At 49.7% G+C, this 17,855-nt stretch overlaps 1 protein-coding gene across 2 annotated transcripts; it reads right to left on the reverse strand.

Moving 5' to 3' along the window:
- Positions 1-378: 378 nt before the first annotated feature.
- On the reverse strand, positions 379-17,693 carry DNAJB12 (DnaJ heat shock protein family (Hsp40) member B12). Of its 2 annotated transcripts, XM_082052439.1 has the most exons (9): positions 17,535-17,693; positions 13,083-13,257; positions 11,455-11,600; positions 8,666-8,851; positions 7,631-7,710; positions 6,364-6,473; positions 3,261-3,433; positions 2,210-2,361; positions 379-883 (listed from the first exon to the last, which is right to left on the reverse strand). In XM_082052439.1, exons 1-8 carry the CDS (start codon positions 17,665-17,667, stop codon positions 2,240-2,242), a joined length of 1,125 nt encoding a protein of 374 aa, XP_081908565.1. In that variant the 5' UTR covers positions 17,668-17,693; the 3' UTR covers positions 379-883; positions 2,210-2,239. The 2 variants fall into 2 exon arrangements, with proteins under 2 accessions (XP_081908565.1, XP_081908564.1); XM_082052438.1 differs by having other exon boundaries at positions 379-2,361.
- Positions 17,694-17,855: the final 162 nt, after the last annotated feature.

Consider the following 17,855-nt stretch of genomic DNA (forward strand, 5'->3'; position numbering starts at 1 on the left):
AGCAGAGTCTGCAAAAAAAAAGGAGTTACGTGCACAAATAAACCCAACGACTGGTGAGCAAAAAGCACCCAGGACAATCCTTCCCTCGCCGAGCGTGGCGCCGGCGCTCAGCTGACCCGCCGCGGCTTCTGCCAACGCTGCGAAACCACACCGCGAACATGGGCAGCTTCCCCCGTTTCTTTGTTAACCCCCCCTACAGATTTGGAATTTCTCCTCTGGAAACCCGAAAGGCAGGTATCGCCATCCCAAGTCGCAGAACACCGCCGGCCTCCAGAAAGCAAAATACAGCAACCGCAAAGTGATTCTTGGTTTAGTGTGTCCGGCGCTGCAGAGCGAGACACTCTGGGAAGAGGTTTCCCGCTCCCCCGTTCACCAAACCGGGCGGAAAACGAAATAATTTAATCATCCAACCCCTGCATAGTTTAAAAGTACAACATATATACAGCTATAAATTAATTCTAAATAGATTATATTTTCTTTTTTACTAAAGTTTTTTTTAAATCACCAAACCGTCCCCATTTCTCTCTCTGTCGGCAGTGACCAGCGCAGTGGCGAAGGGTCTCCCTTTGCTTCATGGCTTCCTGCAGTTAGTTCGTGCTATTTTACACTCTACGCGTTTGTTCTCGGGGTGGTGGGATCCCAGGAGCAACGAGACTGTCGCGGTGTCGGAAGGGGGAAGATGGGCAGCTTGGTTTCCTGTCCTAATTGCTGCCTGAGACCTCGGTCGAACGGCGGAGACAGGCAGAGAGAAGAAAAAGGGCAGTTGTGCGTTGCTAAATTCTTCGATTCCGTTTTTTAAGATAAGGTTTGAATTCTTTTAAATACCAAGTCTGCCACCTGGGCTCAGGGCGCTTCGCCAAAAGTCTTCAGGCATTTCAAGAGCCTGGGAACAAAAGCGGTAGCAGTGTCAGTCTCCGGCCGATCGCACGTCACTGCACCTCCTCCCCTTCCTTCCCCCCAGCGCGGGCAGCGGCTCTTTCAGTCACGGTATTTCAATCCCTCTGCTCTCTTGTCAGACCACGGGTACAGAGAGGGAATTAAAGAAAAGCAAGGACTTAAGGTCTATCATAAAAGATGAGGCGCAGTTATCAAAACGAGAGCGGGCGTTATCAAGAATGGTTCCCGAAACGGGATACACCCAAAAAAAACAGGCCAAATGCGACCCAGAGGATTTGCTTTGAAGGCCAAACTTTAGGACGTGCTCCCTTTGCCAAGGGAAATAAAAACCAAATGAAAACTCCCCTGTTAGATCTCCTTAACAAACCAAGCACCGTTCCCAAGGAGTCTCTGCAAGCCTAAATCGTGTCCACACAACTAACATTCGGTGCAAGCTTCGCTTCCCATTTATTTTCTATAGAAACCCTGTTTTCAAATAATGTTGTGGTAGGAAGGACCTGTATGTTTTACAGCCATCCCAGCAGCATCTGGTAGGTGAAATCAGCCCAGATAATTAAGCAGCAAAAGGACTCCAAACCTCGTGCCAATGTTTTCCCATTATTTTTGTGCATTTCTGGAGCCGGCACAGCCGGTCCCACACGTGCTCTCTGGGCTCGCCTTAATTCAACCCCCGAGTCGTCCAGACTCCCCCTCAGCTGTCTTGACTTTGATTCCCAGTTTAACGCAGTAAGTTACTTCTACAACCTGCTGTGAACTCAGGCTGTTTGCTTTGTTGTCCTTGAGTGTCGTGGGAAGGCAACAGGGGGGCAAGGAACATCTGTTTGGTGGGAGTTCCTTCCCTGTCATCGTATTGCTTCAAGTGCCAGGGGACAACAGCTTTTCCAGTAAAACGGACAATAAAGTGACCAAAGAAAGGGTCATTAAAACATGGCGGCTGGCTGCCACGGCTGGTAAAATCCTCCCACCAGCCAAGGCGTGCACGGCCGTGGTATTGAACACGCAGATGACAAGACCTCGGCCGAGTCACCAACGTGCCTGTGGCTTTCGCTCTGTTCCTAGAGACCCAACACCGACAGTGCCAGAGCAAACAGCGAGCTCGGAGAGAGCCCAGGGTGCTGACATGCAAACTAAACAAAACCAATTTCCCGATTAACGAGCGTACGCTTGGTGGAAGGGGGTGCTTCCCCCCCGTGGCGTGTGGGCATCCAGAGGAGACTCAGGAAGATCTGCGTCTCAAACAGAGATTTAAGTAAGTGTGAAAAGCACGATCGTGCCCTGCTCCACTGCCAGGGGAAGCGTCACCAGCTCGTACTTAGACCTCTGCTGAGCGGGCAGGCGGTGACTATCCGTGCAGAGAGGCTTGAACGTCTGACAGTCTGCTACAGCTGGGGGTGCCCATCTTCTGTGCTCGCTGGTACAGATCCGAGTCCCCGAAGTAGCGTGCCCGGTACAACAAGCCTTCCTCTGCAAAAGGGAAAAAACCTGGCGTTACAAACGTGACGTGGAAGGAAACCCACCAGCCAGGCCACGTCCCAACCACGGGTTCTGCTGGGAACAGGAGGCACATCGAGTTCTCCAAGGCGAGACGAAGCACAGGATGGAGCTGAGGAAATGCCCCGTGCCCTTCAGGACAGGATGGGCGTAACGTCTGCTGACAGCTCATCCATCCCAGGGAAAGCCCGAGGAACCTGACGGGACCTGCCTCGAGTCCGAGGAGGCAGCTGACGCAAAGTGGAAGAAGAAAGGCAGAGACTCAGAGCGTTGGCTTCATGTGGCACCACTCGGGGTTCAAGCAGTGCCTCAAATCCTACCCCAGCCAATGCTCCAAGAGCTGTGATCATCACCCACTGGGAAGGGGTAAGTCAGGTCACCCCCGGGACTTGGCAAACAGTTTGCAGCCCGGTGAGGTGGCCAAGTGACCTCTCATGCCATCCCTCCTGACCCCACGTGCCCCCAGCAGCAGGCAAGGCGGTGTCGGTGCCGCCGCCGCAGCCCTCGGAGCAGGGACGGAGAACACCACGGGCAGCACACCTTCAAACTAAAATATTACACAGAGATCTCGGGGGGTCTCCTGAAAATCAGATGGCTGCAACCTTCCGCCTCCACTGGAAATCAGAGATATCCTCCTGACACAGCAGGGGAACCTCTGGGGAACAACTCCTGTTTGACCAGTTCTGCAGCAGCATTAAAAACCAAACCAAAACAAAAAAACCCACATACTGGATTTGTCACAAAGTCACAGACAGAAAAGACCTACAACACAGGAAATGTGCCTGCACCTTGCTAAAGTATAGCTTTAGCACAGGCCAGTCCCCAGTTAAAGACCTTTCTGAAGCCTCCACTCCTCACCCCGCACTACTCACTCTGCTGCTTCTCTTTCCAGCAGTTATTTCGAAGGTTTGCAATATAGTCATCCTCCACGCTCCTTTCAACGTTTTTCAGGTTCGTGCCCGTGTATTCATCTGCAAAGTTCTCAGATACGTAGTAGACGACTTTCAAGTGCTCTGTCACCCTCCTGTGTGTGTGGCCCACAGACCTGGTTCAGGGAGAAGAGTCAGAACAGTGCAGGACAGAGCAAAAAGCCCCCAGCTCTTTAAAACACACAACACGCCACGATACCAAACCACTGGGAACATATATCACTCCTGTGCATCCCCAGGCTTGAAGATTTGGAAAGGAGAAGCATTTCTGGTGGAAAAGGGAGAGAAAACCCGCCAGGCCTCTAGCTAGGTGGGCAGAGCTCTGAATACAGACAGAACTCTGAGGCAGATTGCCCAAGGCCTAAACCCACTTCAAGTTGTTCATTAGAATTTTCAGCACTAATTAAATCTCCCTGCAATTTCCTTGTTGACAACACCATCCTGTTGTTGGCAGCGAGCCCCAAGGATGGTTACAAAGCTCAGAGGCCGATGCTTGTGGGGCACAGGGCAAGAGCAGCCAGGTGCCAGCACAGAGGAGCACAGCAGAGGTGAGGGCAGAGCCGGGGGGGTGTCACAGCCACCCAGGAGCGGCCCCTTGCTCAGCAAGGCTGCCCCATCTGCCAAATGCAGTTCCCTCTGCCAAGATATCTTGCTAACCCCACCAGCATCGGCTTCCTCTACCACATCACATGCTGCAACCAACGCCGTTGCTGCAAGAATAAAATTAGACCTGTTCTGCGCTCCAGCCTGCACCGACTAGCACAGAGAGCACTTTCTAGAAGCAAATCTCTTCCTACCCTACCCTACCCCCATGGATTTGCATTTTGCACAGAGCCCTGTACTTATTTTCCCCAACAGCCCAGCAAACCCAGAGCGTGTTTGCAAGCTGTAACACAGGACCTGTGCCCAGACGCTGGGTTCGTCAGGAACAGCTCCATCTGGAGACCTGCCCAAAGTCTCCCATAACAAATACCAGCTGGCTGCTGCGTTAAAAGCGAGCATGATTCTTAAAAGGCAGGTATAAACATTAACTCAGCCGGCTCGCCCTTCAGTCTGCTATCAGGGTTTACAGGAGCGATTCGAAGATGTTTTCATCACGTTTCATCAAGGTCCAGCACTCAGGGACGAGTGGTGGGTAATCAGATAGACTGAACGTGGCCGAAAAGCTCTCTCGGCATTTTTCGAGACAAAAGCGGATGCGTGTCTGGCAGTGCCTGCTGGCAAAGCAGCAGTCTGGAAGCAGCTCGCCTCGCTATTTTACCTGTCAAGACAAAGCCCTATGCCGTCCTCAAGCTCATATTTCTCTTCTGTATAAAGATGAACTACAGAGGCTGCAAAATGTGCCCTCAAAGGAGAAGGACTGAAGCTCGCAGAGCTCCAGCGGCACACTTGAGCGTAAAGCACAAAAGTAAGGGAAGGACCTGGTGCAAGAAATCTGCCACCTGAAGTCAGACCTGCAAGTAAGTCAGATAAATTCGAGGAGGTGTTACTGAAGAGCAGGATGGCACAGGCAGGCTCACGACTACACAGGTCTTTTGGCAGAAAGCATAGTTTTTGAAAGAGATTTTAGAAAGGCGACCTAATGACAAGTTTCTTTAGCACTCTGCCTTTCTCAGTGACAGCTTCAATAACAAGAAGCGGCCTGGAAATCTCTGTGCGCCATTAATACCTCACCAGGCTCAAAAAGCTTTTCGCCTCCTGCTCGCCGAGTTCAGCGCCAGGAGCTCCAGCTTCCTGACGAACGACGGCCAAGCACAGCGTTTCCCTCGACATCAAGCAGCGCGAGGGGCCCGGCTGCCTGCGTGAACGAGCCAGCAAGCAAGCGAGCAGCTCCGCCTGCCGACACAGCACGCCTCTGCTCCCCAGATCATTTAATTAGAAGGGAACAGGGAACCAAGCAGCAGGGGAACACCTGGGGCTCAGGGGTGGCTTTTCTTGGGGAGATGACAAAGCTGGAAGCAAATCCCTGCCCACTTAAAAGCTGCTCTCCACCAAATGTCATCTTGTCCTACGAACCACCTCTTCAACAGTATAAAACAGTGATACACATACAATGCTTAATTTTATAATCCTAATACCGACTGCAGAAATCACATCTCAACGCTCTTTAGCCTCTCGAGAAACCCTTAACTGTGTCCTCCTAAAAACTGCTCCATCGTTCGGTTCCAAGCACTAACGTCTTTACCTCGGACCTGAAAGCTAAGCTGGGTTTGGTAGTATTTAACATCATCACAGGTAAATATTGCCACCCGCAAAACTAAACAGGGCCCACTGGCTGTAAGCAAGTCTTCAACTTCCACTGAAAACACACTAAGCTTTTGTCAAGAATGATGCAAGCAGCCAGAAATCACGCCTGTTTTCCTGTTCTTTGTTGGCACTGCGACGTGAGTAACGACTCATTGCATTCGTCAGCCAAGTGAGCAGATCGGGGCATTTCCACAGGATCTAGAACAAAACAGTTTCACTTTCGCATAGTAAATGTCTGGCCATAGCTATTTCATGGCAAGATCAGAGCTCAAAAATAGGGCATTTCTCTGGGAGGGTCTTTTACCCTATGGGATTGGCCTTTTTATTCCTTCCTCTCCTCCTCTGTTGATCTGTACTAGCCATAAGCCAAGCTTTCATGAAGAGCAGATCTGGTTTTTGTTTTTCACACCCAAGTCTAACTCTACACCTCAATTCACTCTGCATAAGCCATCTTGGTGCTGGGCTACAGACTGCCAAAGTCATTTTGTCTGTCCCGTTCTAGGACAGACAGACCCAGCCACGTGTATGGGCTGCAGAAGGTCCCTGTCAAAGAACATCCTCCCTTAGGCAAGGGAGCAGCCTCCAACCTTCCATTGTGAGACCTGTTGGAGAACTGGGAGGCCCTAACTGATGTGCAAGACATCTGGCAGCAAGAGCCACGGTGTGATGAGATAAAGAAGAAAAAAAGGAAAAGCAGAGAGCCTAGATCCCTACCCCATCATGCCACCCTGCCCTCCAGAACACAACCCCCTCCCTGGATGGATAAATCTTCAAGTAACAGAGAGTAACAGGTACTCACGGCCTCTGGCTCAAGCTGTAGGGTGGGCTGGAGACCATCATCTGGCTGAGAGCAGACACGATGATGAGGATGAGGATCGGCATCAGCTGGACAAACAAGCCAAGGCCACCCTGAAGGAAAAGAAACGCAGAGTGGAGTGCCGCCTGTACACAAGGATCCCACAGCACCGCTCTCCCTCCCTCCCAGCCCTAACGCAAGCTCGATTCTCCTGCTCTGCGCAGGCATGGGGCTTAGGAGGCACCCCAAAATAACTGGGGGGGACCAAGCAGCCCACAGTACCCCTCCAGAAAGGGCAGCATGACTCTAAAGGTCTGAAACCACTGCACCTTTTCTGGATATAACAAAGGGCAGAGGGGGCTGGTAGGGGGAACTTTGTGAGTGAATTTCAAAAGCCTCATTCCCGTATTTTGGTTTTCTGCCTGTATTTTGGTTTTCTAGAGCATATACAGTGTCTGTTCTGCTCATGCTAATGAGCAGAACTGGGCTTAGGGAAAGTCTTCTCCCCTCTTCAGTGTCAGATGAAAGTAATTCCCCCTCTGCCTCAGCCCCTGAGCTCCCTCCATTTCCAGCAGAGCACACCTTCCCCTTTAAACATAAGGAAAAATATTCAGGAAGCTCTGGTTGTTTGCTTGCCATTTTTTTGTTTTAAATATAATTTGCTATCCCCACAAAACAGTAATCTTCAGTAACAACCCATGTCTAGGAAGTCCTTCATTCTCACATCTCTAGCTCAGAGGGCTTGGAGTCCTGCAGATATACAGAGATTTTCTGTGATGTGAGAACATAAAAATGGCTCATGCTATGAAGCATCTTCCTTGATTGATTAAGCATCACAGGTTAGAAACACCTCATCTTCAATACTGGAATTAAAGGCAGAATGTTGGGAGGAGTCACAAGTATCCACATTATCCAAAAAGTAGATTTACCTTTTGAAATTACAGAATTAAATCAGAAAGGAAACGCCTATTCTGCAGTAAAGACAGGTACGCCTTAATGGTGCAATCTTATTTTGGGGCAGCACTGTTTCAAGACACGCCAGCATTTTCCCCACTGGACGCCAGCTAGGAGAGTCCAGAGAGAACAACCACCAGTAAATTAAACTGCAGCTTGGTGTAAATTCTGAAGGCAGCTCGCTTCCCGCAGCTTTCTGTCCAGGGGGCTGGAAAGCAGCAGCACTGTTTCGCAAGACAGCCGCTCCAACCAGCTCACAATCCATGTATCGGAAAAACCTTTAGACTCCCAGCCCCCCAGCCTGTTCTCCACTTACGTCACCCTGGTGTTCTCGTCTGTCCTGCCTCTGATGGTAGGTATATCGCATCCTGCCATTGCTGTATACGTGAACGTTACCTACATAGGCAAAAAACCATTACACAACCGTCAGAGTATGTAAGACACAGAGATCCATCTACAGGATTTTGCAGGATCATACGAAAATTCAGGTTGGAAGTGAGCTCAGGAGATCCAACCTCCTGCTCAAAGCAGGGTCAGTTATGTAGAGAGAACAACTTGTACCGGCCTCCTTGCTTCTAAGTGAATTTAACTTAGGTTAAAACCAATTACAAAAAGAAATAATTTTGGTAGCTTTTCCACCCTAAAAACATAGCTCTTCCGTGTCGTCTTTCAAATGTCAAAACTACAGCTGAGAAGGGAGACTGGCTGAGAAAGCAGCCCTAAATCCTCCTGGGACAGTGAGGAATGGAAAGAAAGTCTGAGCTAAAATAGCAACCTCCTGTTTTCACTTGGAGTAGGTTTGGTTTTGTTTTTCAAGAGGCTTAAATTATGCTCTAGAAATAACACTTCCCTCTTTTTTTATGGGGCACAGTGGAAAGAAGGAAATGACACCGATCTCTGAGAAACTGCTTCAGCTGCGTGGCAGACACGGATCAAGAACAAGGCCCAGGCGTTACCATCGTTTGTTCTGGTGAGAAGATTTAACTTCCAAAGCCGCCGGGCAGGAAAGCTTTCTTCAGAATAGGGTTATTTTTACAACCAGCCTTAAAACGAGTATTTTTTTGTTCTAACATTCAGCCCAACCTAATAACAGCTGATGTTGCCAGCATGCAAACAACTACCTGAAGCTGGGAAGACGTCCAGCTCTGATGGTACTACCTGCTGGACACTGAGTTCTCCAAGTACCCATCTGAGCAACTCAGGAAACTCTAGGTGTTTGGGTCAAGTGTGAAGGCGAACTCTCTCTCATCAACCTCAGCAATCCTTGCACGGCCAAGCAAATCGCTATCGCACTGTTGCTCTGTCAAAAGGATTGCGTCCCATTCAAGAGATGAAGGTTTAACGTGCTTACTAGAAGGAAAGCCACCACCAAAGAACATGTTGAAGAGGTCCTCAGGGGAGATGTCTGCCTCAAAGCCGCGGTGGAAGTCCGAGTGACTGTGTCCATGCCGAGCAGGGTTGAGTTTCTCGTCTCCAAACTGGTCATATTGCTTCCTCTTCTCTGGGTTGCTCAATACTGCATACGCATTGCCAATGGCTGAAATATCGACAATAAGGACGCAATTAGCTTCTTTCTGCAACAGATAATACATTTAGCCCTGCAGACTGCCAGGACTTGCCCTTCTCATTACACAAATGAGATTTGCAACTGCCCACGTCTTTTCAAAAGGGTACTTCAGCGGCACAGCACACTTCTGGCAAAGATGGAAGGAAACCACATCAAGAGACTCGATGGAAAAGGCCTTAATTAATTCAAATGAAGAAGTTATGATATGACTGGTATGAATTCGGTATCTATCCCTAGAGAAACCCTCTTGGATGAACACGTGAGTTGTGAAGGAAACACTGGTAGAAGAGCAGCTACACATTTCGCCTAATTAAACTTATTTCTTTTCAACAAGTAATGCCCAAATCTTTCAGCCGTAAGCAACTGTATAGGAACACGCAATTTTAGTCAACAAATTTTATTCACAAGTGGCATTAAGGGAATTCAATGCCATAGCCTAAAACCAGAACTGCAAAGAATGTAAATATGGGCTAGATCACTGAAAGAGACTTTAACATCTCCCATCAAAGCCAGTAAGGAAACGCTGGCTAGAAGTTGTGTCTGCCAGCTGTGAATTTCAACATTTCCAGATGCCAGAAGTCAGGAGCACAATTACAAGGCCTGTTAACAGTGAGTGTGATGGTAGAAATGTACCGGAACGAACCCCCCACCAGTTCCCCAGGTCAATCTCCTCCCAACCTCAGCATGTTTGAGCCTTTCTACCAGAATGCCTGCCAGCCACCCCTTTATTTCTGTGTTGCAGTTCCAGTTTACCACTTCCCTTCTGTACCAACCTACCCAAAGCCTCCCTACACGACTGCAGAGGCTCTGCTCTCCTCACCCTGTGTCGCAAGGAGGCAAAAATGCTCACGGCAGTGGCTGCCTGGTGTATAAAAGGCAGTAGCAGAAGTGACGGAAAAGAGAGGCGTGCCCTTTGCAGGAGATTAACTCCAAGATTCAACGTTTTCTTGGTAGTCAGATGGAGGTGTACGGTTTCTTCTTGGATTTGGAGCACGAAGGATGTAATGTCAATACACTTGTTTTCCTTCTTGGTTATAATTAGTGCACGCAGAGTAAACATTTCTACAACCAGGCAAAGAAGCTGGACAACAGGGACTGACTCTCAGCATTTTAGCTTGTTCTTTCAAACTGTGCGTTTAGTTAATGAAACTGAAGCAGTTCAGGGTTTTATTTGTTGTCTGACTTTTTGCTGACAGAGCCAAGAACCACCTCATTCCAAATCAGGATTTTAGCTCAAAGTAGCCAGGTTCAACTCTTTTTTCCCAATGTCAGTCAAAGGTAGTGATGCAAATCTGCTGCAAGACAGACTGCAGCCAACAGCAAATATGGACTGGACATAATGCTTTATCAGCTGTCACTAGGAAGACTAATGCCAAGACTGCAGCTAATACATCAACGCAAGGAAAAACCAACTAAAATCCTCATGGTAGTGCACGTTTCCCTCCTTCACCCTCTGGAACCAAATAGGTGGACTTCAGTGAGTCCTGCAAACCAGGAGCTCAGCTCTTGGGGGCTGAAGGACGGGGGAGCCAACGAGGCAAGGCCTGGAGGAGAGATAACCCGAGAGCAGATAGCTCTGCAGCGGAGGATAAAGGGCACCTTGCTTAACGCGCGACTTCTGGCACGTAACTCTTGTCAAAGCCCTCGGCAAACATCATTATTTGAGATTACAGGTGAAGAAATCTGCCTTTCGCCACTTAGCAAGGACCGAAGGATAAACTATCGAACAGCGGCTTATTGCACATGTGGCGTAGACAGATGTCTGCAGATGCTTGCTCTTTCATCAGGCCTCATGCTAAACCAGGCTAGCCCAGGTAGCTGGGGGTCAGCTCGTTATTTGCTAAGAGCAACGCTCTTATCGGTTATGGATTTAAGACTTAAAAGACTTGAACAAACCTTACATAAGACTTTTACTGCTGAACTCAGGTCTACCAGCAGCTTACCCGAATACTGTATCAATATACTCATGCTAGGCTAGCCTTGCTCCCCGCTCCAGCAGAAGTTTCATGCATTTTGCTCCCAAGATGGCCAGAATCAGACCATTCTGAGGGCTTAACGTTGCAAAACCAGCATTGTACAACTGGCATCAACAAGTTCTGCCTTGAGCTCAACAGTAATGATCAAACTTCCGCAGCTTGCGTGGGAAAATGGGTGTAACATATTCCAAGCAATAGCGTTTCTCTTGGGAAATTACTCCAGTTTTAAGGTAAGCTGCAGGACTTGGAGCTTCTCCCTGCTCCTGCATCTCTCCAAAATCAGAGGATGGTGAACATCTGGAGGGCATTTCCTCCTGGGCAGCGTGGCAGGATGCTGGGGCAACACACAGGGCTGCCAGGAGAAATGGGAGGAAGGCTTCTCCTTGCCTGACTAGTAGCGACAAATGCCAACCTGTGTTTATTATTTTACGCCTATACTTTGTTTATAATACAACCAGCTTGGAAGAGAGACAGCTTTACAATAAAGAGCTTTATTTCATTATACCTGACTTGTAGAGGTGGTTTTTAAGAGTCCTTGCTAGCCCAACTCAGCACCATCGCCTGAGAGCAAATCGCAAAGTTGGAAACATTCTTTACCTTTAAATGCCTCTGTAGCCCCTGGTGCGTGGTTCTTATCTGGGTGAAACTTCAGTGCAAGTTTCCGGTAAGCCTTTTTCAGGTCCTCATCAGAAGCTTCTCTGTTTACCCCCAGAATTTCATAGTAATCTTTGCATTGCTTTACCCTGCAAGTAGAGAGGGGAGAAAACAAAGGGAATGAGTTTCAGCTGTGAAAACCACGTTTGCATCGAATGTGTCAACTCTGCAACATCTCATGCATCGCAGTTTCGATCAGTGAATGCTGTTCGGTGAATGCTGGGTTACTCAGCTCTAATTCCTCAGAGGGTGACCCATTTATTTTCACAGACTCATCCCCGCTGTGCTGCGTTACTGGCACAAAAACACTCTCACAGAACAAGTCGAGCCAGTAGAGGTAGAAGGGCCTCTCCTCAGGCAATGATATCACCCGCTGACAAATGGGTTTGGCAAATACGCCTCAGATTCATCACACCGATGTTTTGGAGGCTGTTTGGGAGGGACTACAAACGGCAGGCCGGGATCTGAAGGATAGCTGGGCTATCAGCTTTTCCCCCTAAGCTCCTCAGACTGGGTTAATTCACAAACCTACAAATAACATCAGCTGAATTCCAGAGGAAGAAAGAGGGAGCTGCCCAGGCCTGTGCACCCAGGCCAGCTCGTTCTGTGCACACTCCCAGCCCAGCGATGGTCTCTCTTCCTCACGTGACTTCGATGAGACAGAATACAGCGGGCTGGGTTTTCAGAGAAACGGGTGACCTACCAAGCATCCCCCCGAGTCCATCAGCCAGAGCAGCTCTTGCGCAAGCCAGACCATGCCCATAACCTTAAACAAAGTTTACCAAGTGACCGCACCTGCAGTTCAGCCCTTCAACTTCCATTATTTGCAAATGGTAGAAAGGAATAAAGAACAGCTCGAAAGAGGGTTGGGAAAACAGATGACTAGATAAACATATGTTGAGACTTTCCAGCTGGGGCTTTAGAAGTGTATCGTGCTAACAGAGTGAAGCGTCCTGCAGTGGATTTCTACCTTATCAGGCTCTAAGAGAGACTGTGAGCAGAATATCCTCAGGAGAAAGGAAGAGGAGTGTGTCTTGTCACTTGGGACTAGAGCAAAGTTTAGAGCAGGAGGGCTGCCAACTGGAAACTACGAGCCGTGACTTCCACCGAGAGGACCTCAGGACCACATGGGATTTTTCACAGTATTACTGAAGAACAGTAAAGCAAACATCAATTTGAAGACCATGAGATGAATGCATCCGCAATGCCTCTTTGGACCTCAGCCTGGAAAAGGCCTGCGTGCCTAGAGTTCTGGCGCTCGTACATGCCTTTGGGGGGAAAATCTCATCCTCCTTCAACCCAAACTACCTGCCTCCTAGGGCTGCTGTAGCTATAAATCCACCTAGATACCTTTTTGAACACCTAGTGAATTAAAAACCACCGCATACGGTTCAAAGCTGACCACTCCAGATCTCCTTCCATGGCACAGAACATGAGTTGTTGCCCAATCCAACCTACTCTCTCTGCCTTCCTCCTTCCTGTTCCACCATTCCATCTTTAAAACATTGTGAAAACCAGACTGCAGGATAAACTTGAACGTGGGTTGAAGCCCAAGAGAGCTGAGCACACACCTCTTCACTGCATCCACCTGGTCCTGAGTGTAGCCCTTGGGGGCCTCCCCACCGGCCTCTCCGTTGGCTGACGGGAAGTCTCCGCTCGTCTTCTTGAACTGAGGGTTTGTGGACTCCCTGGACTGGGACTGGCCATTGGCCGGTTGCTCGTTCTTGTTGAGTGATTCAAGCAGAACTGAAATGAGAAAAAGATTAAAAGAAAAAAAAAATAATCAAGAAGTTAAGTTCAAGTTCATTCTGCCCTTTCCACCCTCTGGTAAAGACCCCTCTTCATCTCTGCCACTGCCCAAAGACCCCCCAACCCTTTTGACCCAAGGAACCCTTGAGCTCCTTGCTTCTTGCCCAGATATGAAGGCTGCTGCAGAAGACACTGCCTGCCGCTCCCAATGCACTCAACCTGCACCAAAACCCCAGGCCTGGCCAGCCAGACCGTCCAGGAGCCACAACGGATCACCAAAGCAGCGCATCCTTGTCCTCTTATTTTTTTTCCCACATCCCTCTTTAAGAGCAAAGCGTTTCCATGCTTATTCTCTTGAATATTATAAAGCATATTATTCTTTAGCTCCTGCCTTTGAGAGCCTACTGTGCTGGGTAAACTACGCGACAATGCCAGAGCTTAGAAAATAATCCTGTGGGATGCCAGTCACATGGGGGACAGAGCGACACTCCCCTTTGGGGACAGAGCTGCAGCACTGACTGCTGGCAGAACGGTGGGACACGTAACACCCGAGTCAGAAAGGTGCTTTGTTCCCCTGTGCCTTCTCCCCTATGTACTCCATGCGTGTAAAAGCAGCTGTGAAAACCACCTTCTCTCTCAATTACCTAATATGAATTGCATCGATTCAGTTTCCCTCAAGCAGGGAAACTGTTGCAGACTATTGCTGCCTCCTTGCAAGGCTGGGACACTGCCCTCTGTCAGCCAAGGGGGACAAGCATGCAGGCCTGGCCTCACCGCACAGGTGACAACACTGTGAAACCCAATAAAGCTCCTCTGAGCACAAAAGTACCTTTCCAGCACGCATTTCCCTAGCAGATGGATAACGCCATCTTTTTAAACTATTTTTGCCTTTTTTTTTAATCAAACATCAGATCGATGTCTTCATGCTTGTAGTTTCTGAAGTTTATATACTGCGTCCCCATTAAACAGAACAGGCACATGTAATACGATTAAAACCAGACAACGTTGCTTACAAAGGCATCAGCAACTTGACGAGCTTGCAGTCCTTTATCCAGAGCCTAGAACCGAGGACGTCCCACCTCCTCCTGCAGATTCCGCCTTACAGACCTTGCACTGTGGGGGTATCACGTTCTTTATGAAAGTTCAAACAACGCTTGCAGGCCAAGAGACAAGCCAAGATATCCTATCTGCCCTGCAGAGCTTGTAGGGGCAAGAAAAAAACGCTCAATAATCCAACAGCCAATACAGGCGATTGTTACAGGACGAAGGATAGAAATGACAGCGGGTTAAAGAGCAGTAACTTGCTGGATGAGCTTTTGAGCCTGGGGGCTTCATGGATTTTGGCCTTCAGAAAAATAAATCCTTCCCTCACTTGTATTCACACGACTAGAGTGTTCATAAAATTACAGTCTTTGCTTTTGTTCCTTTCAAGCCTGGAATAAAGTGCCAGGCACTTTTAAATCTCATCCCATGAGGCTGCACCTTCACCCACCCCCCCTCTTGCTGTTTTGGGCTCAGTTCCCCACAGCTTGCCAAGAGATTTTTGGTAGTGTAGTTCCCCAAAACAACCCCAGGAGACACAGCTCGCTCCTGTTTTGCTCTACAGCCCCTGTCCTATTGCTTCTGCATCCCGAAACCACGCTGGTCCTCCGTGCAGTCACAGTGCAGCACCGATTAATGAACTACCAAAACAGAGATTTGCTGAATTAGTTCTGCCAGCTCAGCTCCCCACCAAGCACGTGCTACGGATCACTTACTCATTAGTCAACATTTGCTCAACTTATGTTCATTTTTCCAAAACTCCTGCTTAAAGACGACCAGTGAGACCGTGTCTCTACTAGCCTGCCTGGCTGCGTTGGCGTAGAGGACTGAAATCCCCTTGCAAAACCCTTTGCTGATCCTGTGATGACACCTGCAGGGTCAGTGCCTGAAGTGCCGGCCACGCAAGGCCACACATTGCTCCTCATTGCCAAATCCAATATAACTCATGAGAAAGAGGTTTCCCGGGGGCACACGAACTACATAAAGATTCAGTGACCATGGTGTAACTGTGGGATCTTTAGCAACATCTCCCACCTATGGACCCGAAGTGCAGGGGTGAGCAACCGGCAGGACATCAAGCGAAGGCTCCTTGGACGGCAGCTCAGACGTGAAACTTGTACCAGCAGCTCAGCTGGGTCTGGCACCAAATTAGCGCAATGTATTTAAAATTAATATCTCCTTTTCTCCACTCTCCCCCAATGCACCCCAGTTCTATAACAGTGCACGTCCCACCTTCTACTCTGGCTGTCTCAGTGCACAGGATTTGGGCCAAATACAACATTTTTACATTGGAAACTGGTGTTTGCTGTCATCCACACCTTGCTTTTCTTGTGTGGGCCTTAGCAGAGCTCCTGAGGAAGAGCAATCCTCATCAGGGTGGGCTTTTCTGTGCACTGTGTCACGCTTTTTCCTCCAAAAGTCGCTGTTCCTACCCAGTAATTTTGCAGAAGCGCAAACTGCGATCAGGAAGAAAAAGCACAACACACACAGGGCCAGCTGTGTTTGAGGGAAGGGGAACAGGCCTCATGCGACCAAAAAGAGAGGGTGGCAGGGCTCTCTGCAGGGCAGACAAGCTGCAAAACACAGCCGGAGAACCAAAATCAGATGAGGCCTGCTGAAGTAATAAAGGCTGAGGGAGGTGGGGCTCTTTAGCTTGGAAAAGAGGAGACTGAGGGGTGACATCGTTAATGTTTATAAATCACAGTATCACAGTATGTTTGGGATTGGAAGGGACCTCAAAAGCTCATCCAGTCCAATCCCCCTGCTGGAGCAGGAACGCCCAGGTGAGGTCACACAGGAACATGTCCAGGCGGGTTGGAATGTCTGCAGAGAAGGAGACTCCACAACCCCCTGGGCAGCCTGTTCCAGTGCTCTGTCACCCTCACTGAGAAGTTTTTTCTCAAATTTAAGTGGAACCTTTTGTGTTCCAGCTTGATCCCATTACCCCTTGTCCTATCATTGTTTGCCACCGAGAAGAGCCTGGCTCCATCCTCGTGGCACTCACCCTTTATATATTTATAAACATTCATAAGGTCACCCCTCAGTCTCCTCTTCTCCAAACTAAAGAGCCCCAGCTCCCTCAGCCTTTCTTCATACGGGAGATGCTCCACTCCCTTAATCATCTTTGTTGCCCTACGCTGGACCCTCTCCAGTAGTTTCCTGTCCTTCTGGAACTGAGGGCCCAGAACTGGACACAATATTCCAGATGGGGTTCCACCAGGGCGGAGTAGAGGGGAAGGAGGACCTCTCTCGATCTACTATAAATATATAAATATATAAATATATAAATATATAAATATATAAATATATAAATATATAAATATATAAAGAGTGAGTGTCAGGAGGATGGAGCCAGGCTCTTCTCGATGACAACCAACGGCAGGACAAGGGGCAATGGGTATAAACTGGAACACAGGAGGTTCCATTTAAATTTGAGAAGAAACTTGTTCCCAGAGCCTGGCCCAGGCTGCCCAGGGAGGTTGTGGAGTCTCCTTCTCTGCAGACATTCCAACCCGCCTGGACACCTTCCTGCGTAACCTCATCTGGGTGTTCCTGCTCCATGGGGGGATTGCACTGGATGAGCTTTCCAGGTCCCTTCAACCCCTGACATTCTGTGATCAGGAAGGAAAAGCACAACACACACAGGGCCGGCTGTGTTTGAGGGCAGGGGAAGAGGCCTCGTGTGACCAAAAAGAAAGGGTGGCAGGGCTCTCTGCAGGGCAGACAAGCTGCAGAACACAGCCGGAGAACCAAAATCAGATGAGGCCTGCTGAAGTAATAAAGTTAAACAAATTAACGGCCCTAAATCTGTGCAACGTAAGACCACGCGGAGAAATAATTGTGCTTGGCAGCTTCTACAAACCACTTCCCAGCTGCTTCTGTGACGCATTAACAAAGCCTCCAGGAAGTCAGATCGCTTCTAAAAGCCGATAAAAGCAGCGAAGAGACGACTGTTTTCCACGCGGACCGAAAGGACCCGCGGCGGCCGCGGTAACGGGGGGGGAACGGAGAGACGGGACTTGGCCTTTGCTGAGAGGAACGAGCGGGGACAACAAACCCCAGCGGGCACCTCACGGAGCGGGCCCGGCGTGAACCGCCCGCCCTCACCAGCCCACAGCCGCGCATGCGCGGGCGGGTGAAGGGTCAGTCACGGCGGCGCAGGCCCCGGCCCCCCCCCCACAACCCCGCTTCCCTCCGCCGGGCTCCCCGATCCGCCTCCCCCGGGGACTCACCGCGGACCCGGGGCGAGGGGTACAAGCGCTGCGCCTTCTCCAGGAACCGGCGGGCCTTGTCGGGCTGGTTGGCCTTGGCGGCGGCCAGGGCGATGCCGATGCACCGCTCCGCCTCGTCCCTGTTCGACTCCATGGCGGCGGCGGCCGGGGGCGGGCGGGGCGCCCGTGACGCCATCAGGCCGCGCGGGTGCGCGGCCTGATGGCGTCACGGGCGCCCCGCCCGCCCCCGCAGGCCTCATTTTATTCTAAAAAGAGGCGATTTAGAAACTTCTGGGCTTTGCCTTCACTTTTCACCCCCCACACACACAACCCACCACCTTC

Source organism: Streptopelia decaocto, assembly GCF_964273445.1.
Source record: "Streptopelia decaocto genome assembly, chromosome: 5".
In the NCBI taxonomy this organism is placed as follows: domain Eukaryota; kingdom Metazoa; phylum Chordata; class Aves; order Columbiformes; family Columbidae; genus Streptopelia; species Streptopelia decaocto.

Excerpts from the sequence above, each read along its gene's own strand:
- DNAJB12 (XM_082052439.1), bottom strand. The coding sequence starts at position 17,667 with ATGGAGTCGAACAGGGACGAGGCGGAGCGGTGCATCGGCATCGCCCTG. Across the intron at positions 8,852-11,454 it reads GGCTACAGAGGCATTTAAAG|CCATTGGCAATGCGTATGCA; the intron begins GTAAAGAATGTT and ends TCGATATTTCAG. Across the intron at positions 7,711-8,665 it reads TGGTGGTGGCTTTCCTTCTA|GTAACGTTCACGTATACAGC; the intron begins GTAAGCACGTTA and ends TTGCCTATGTAG.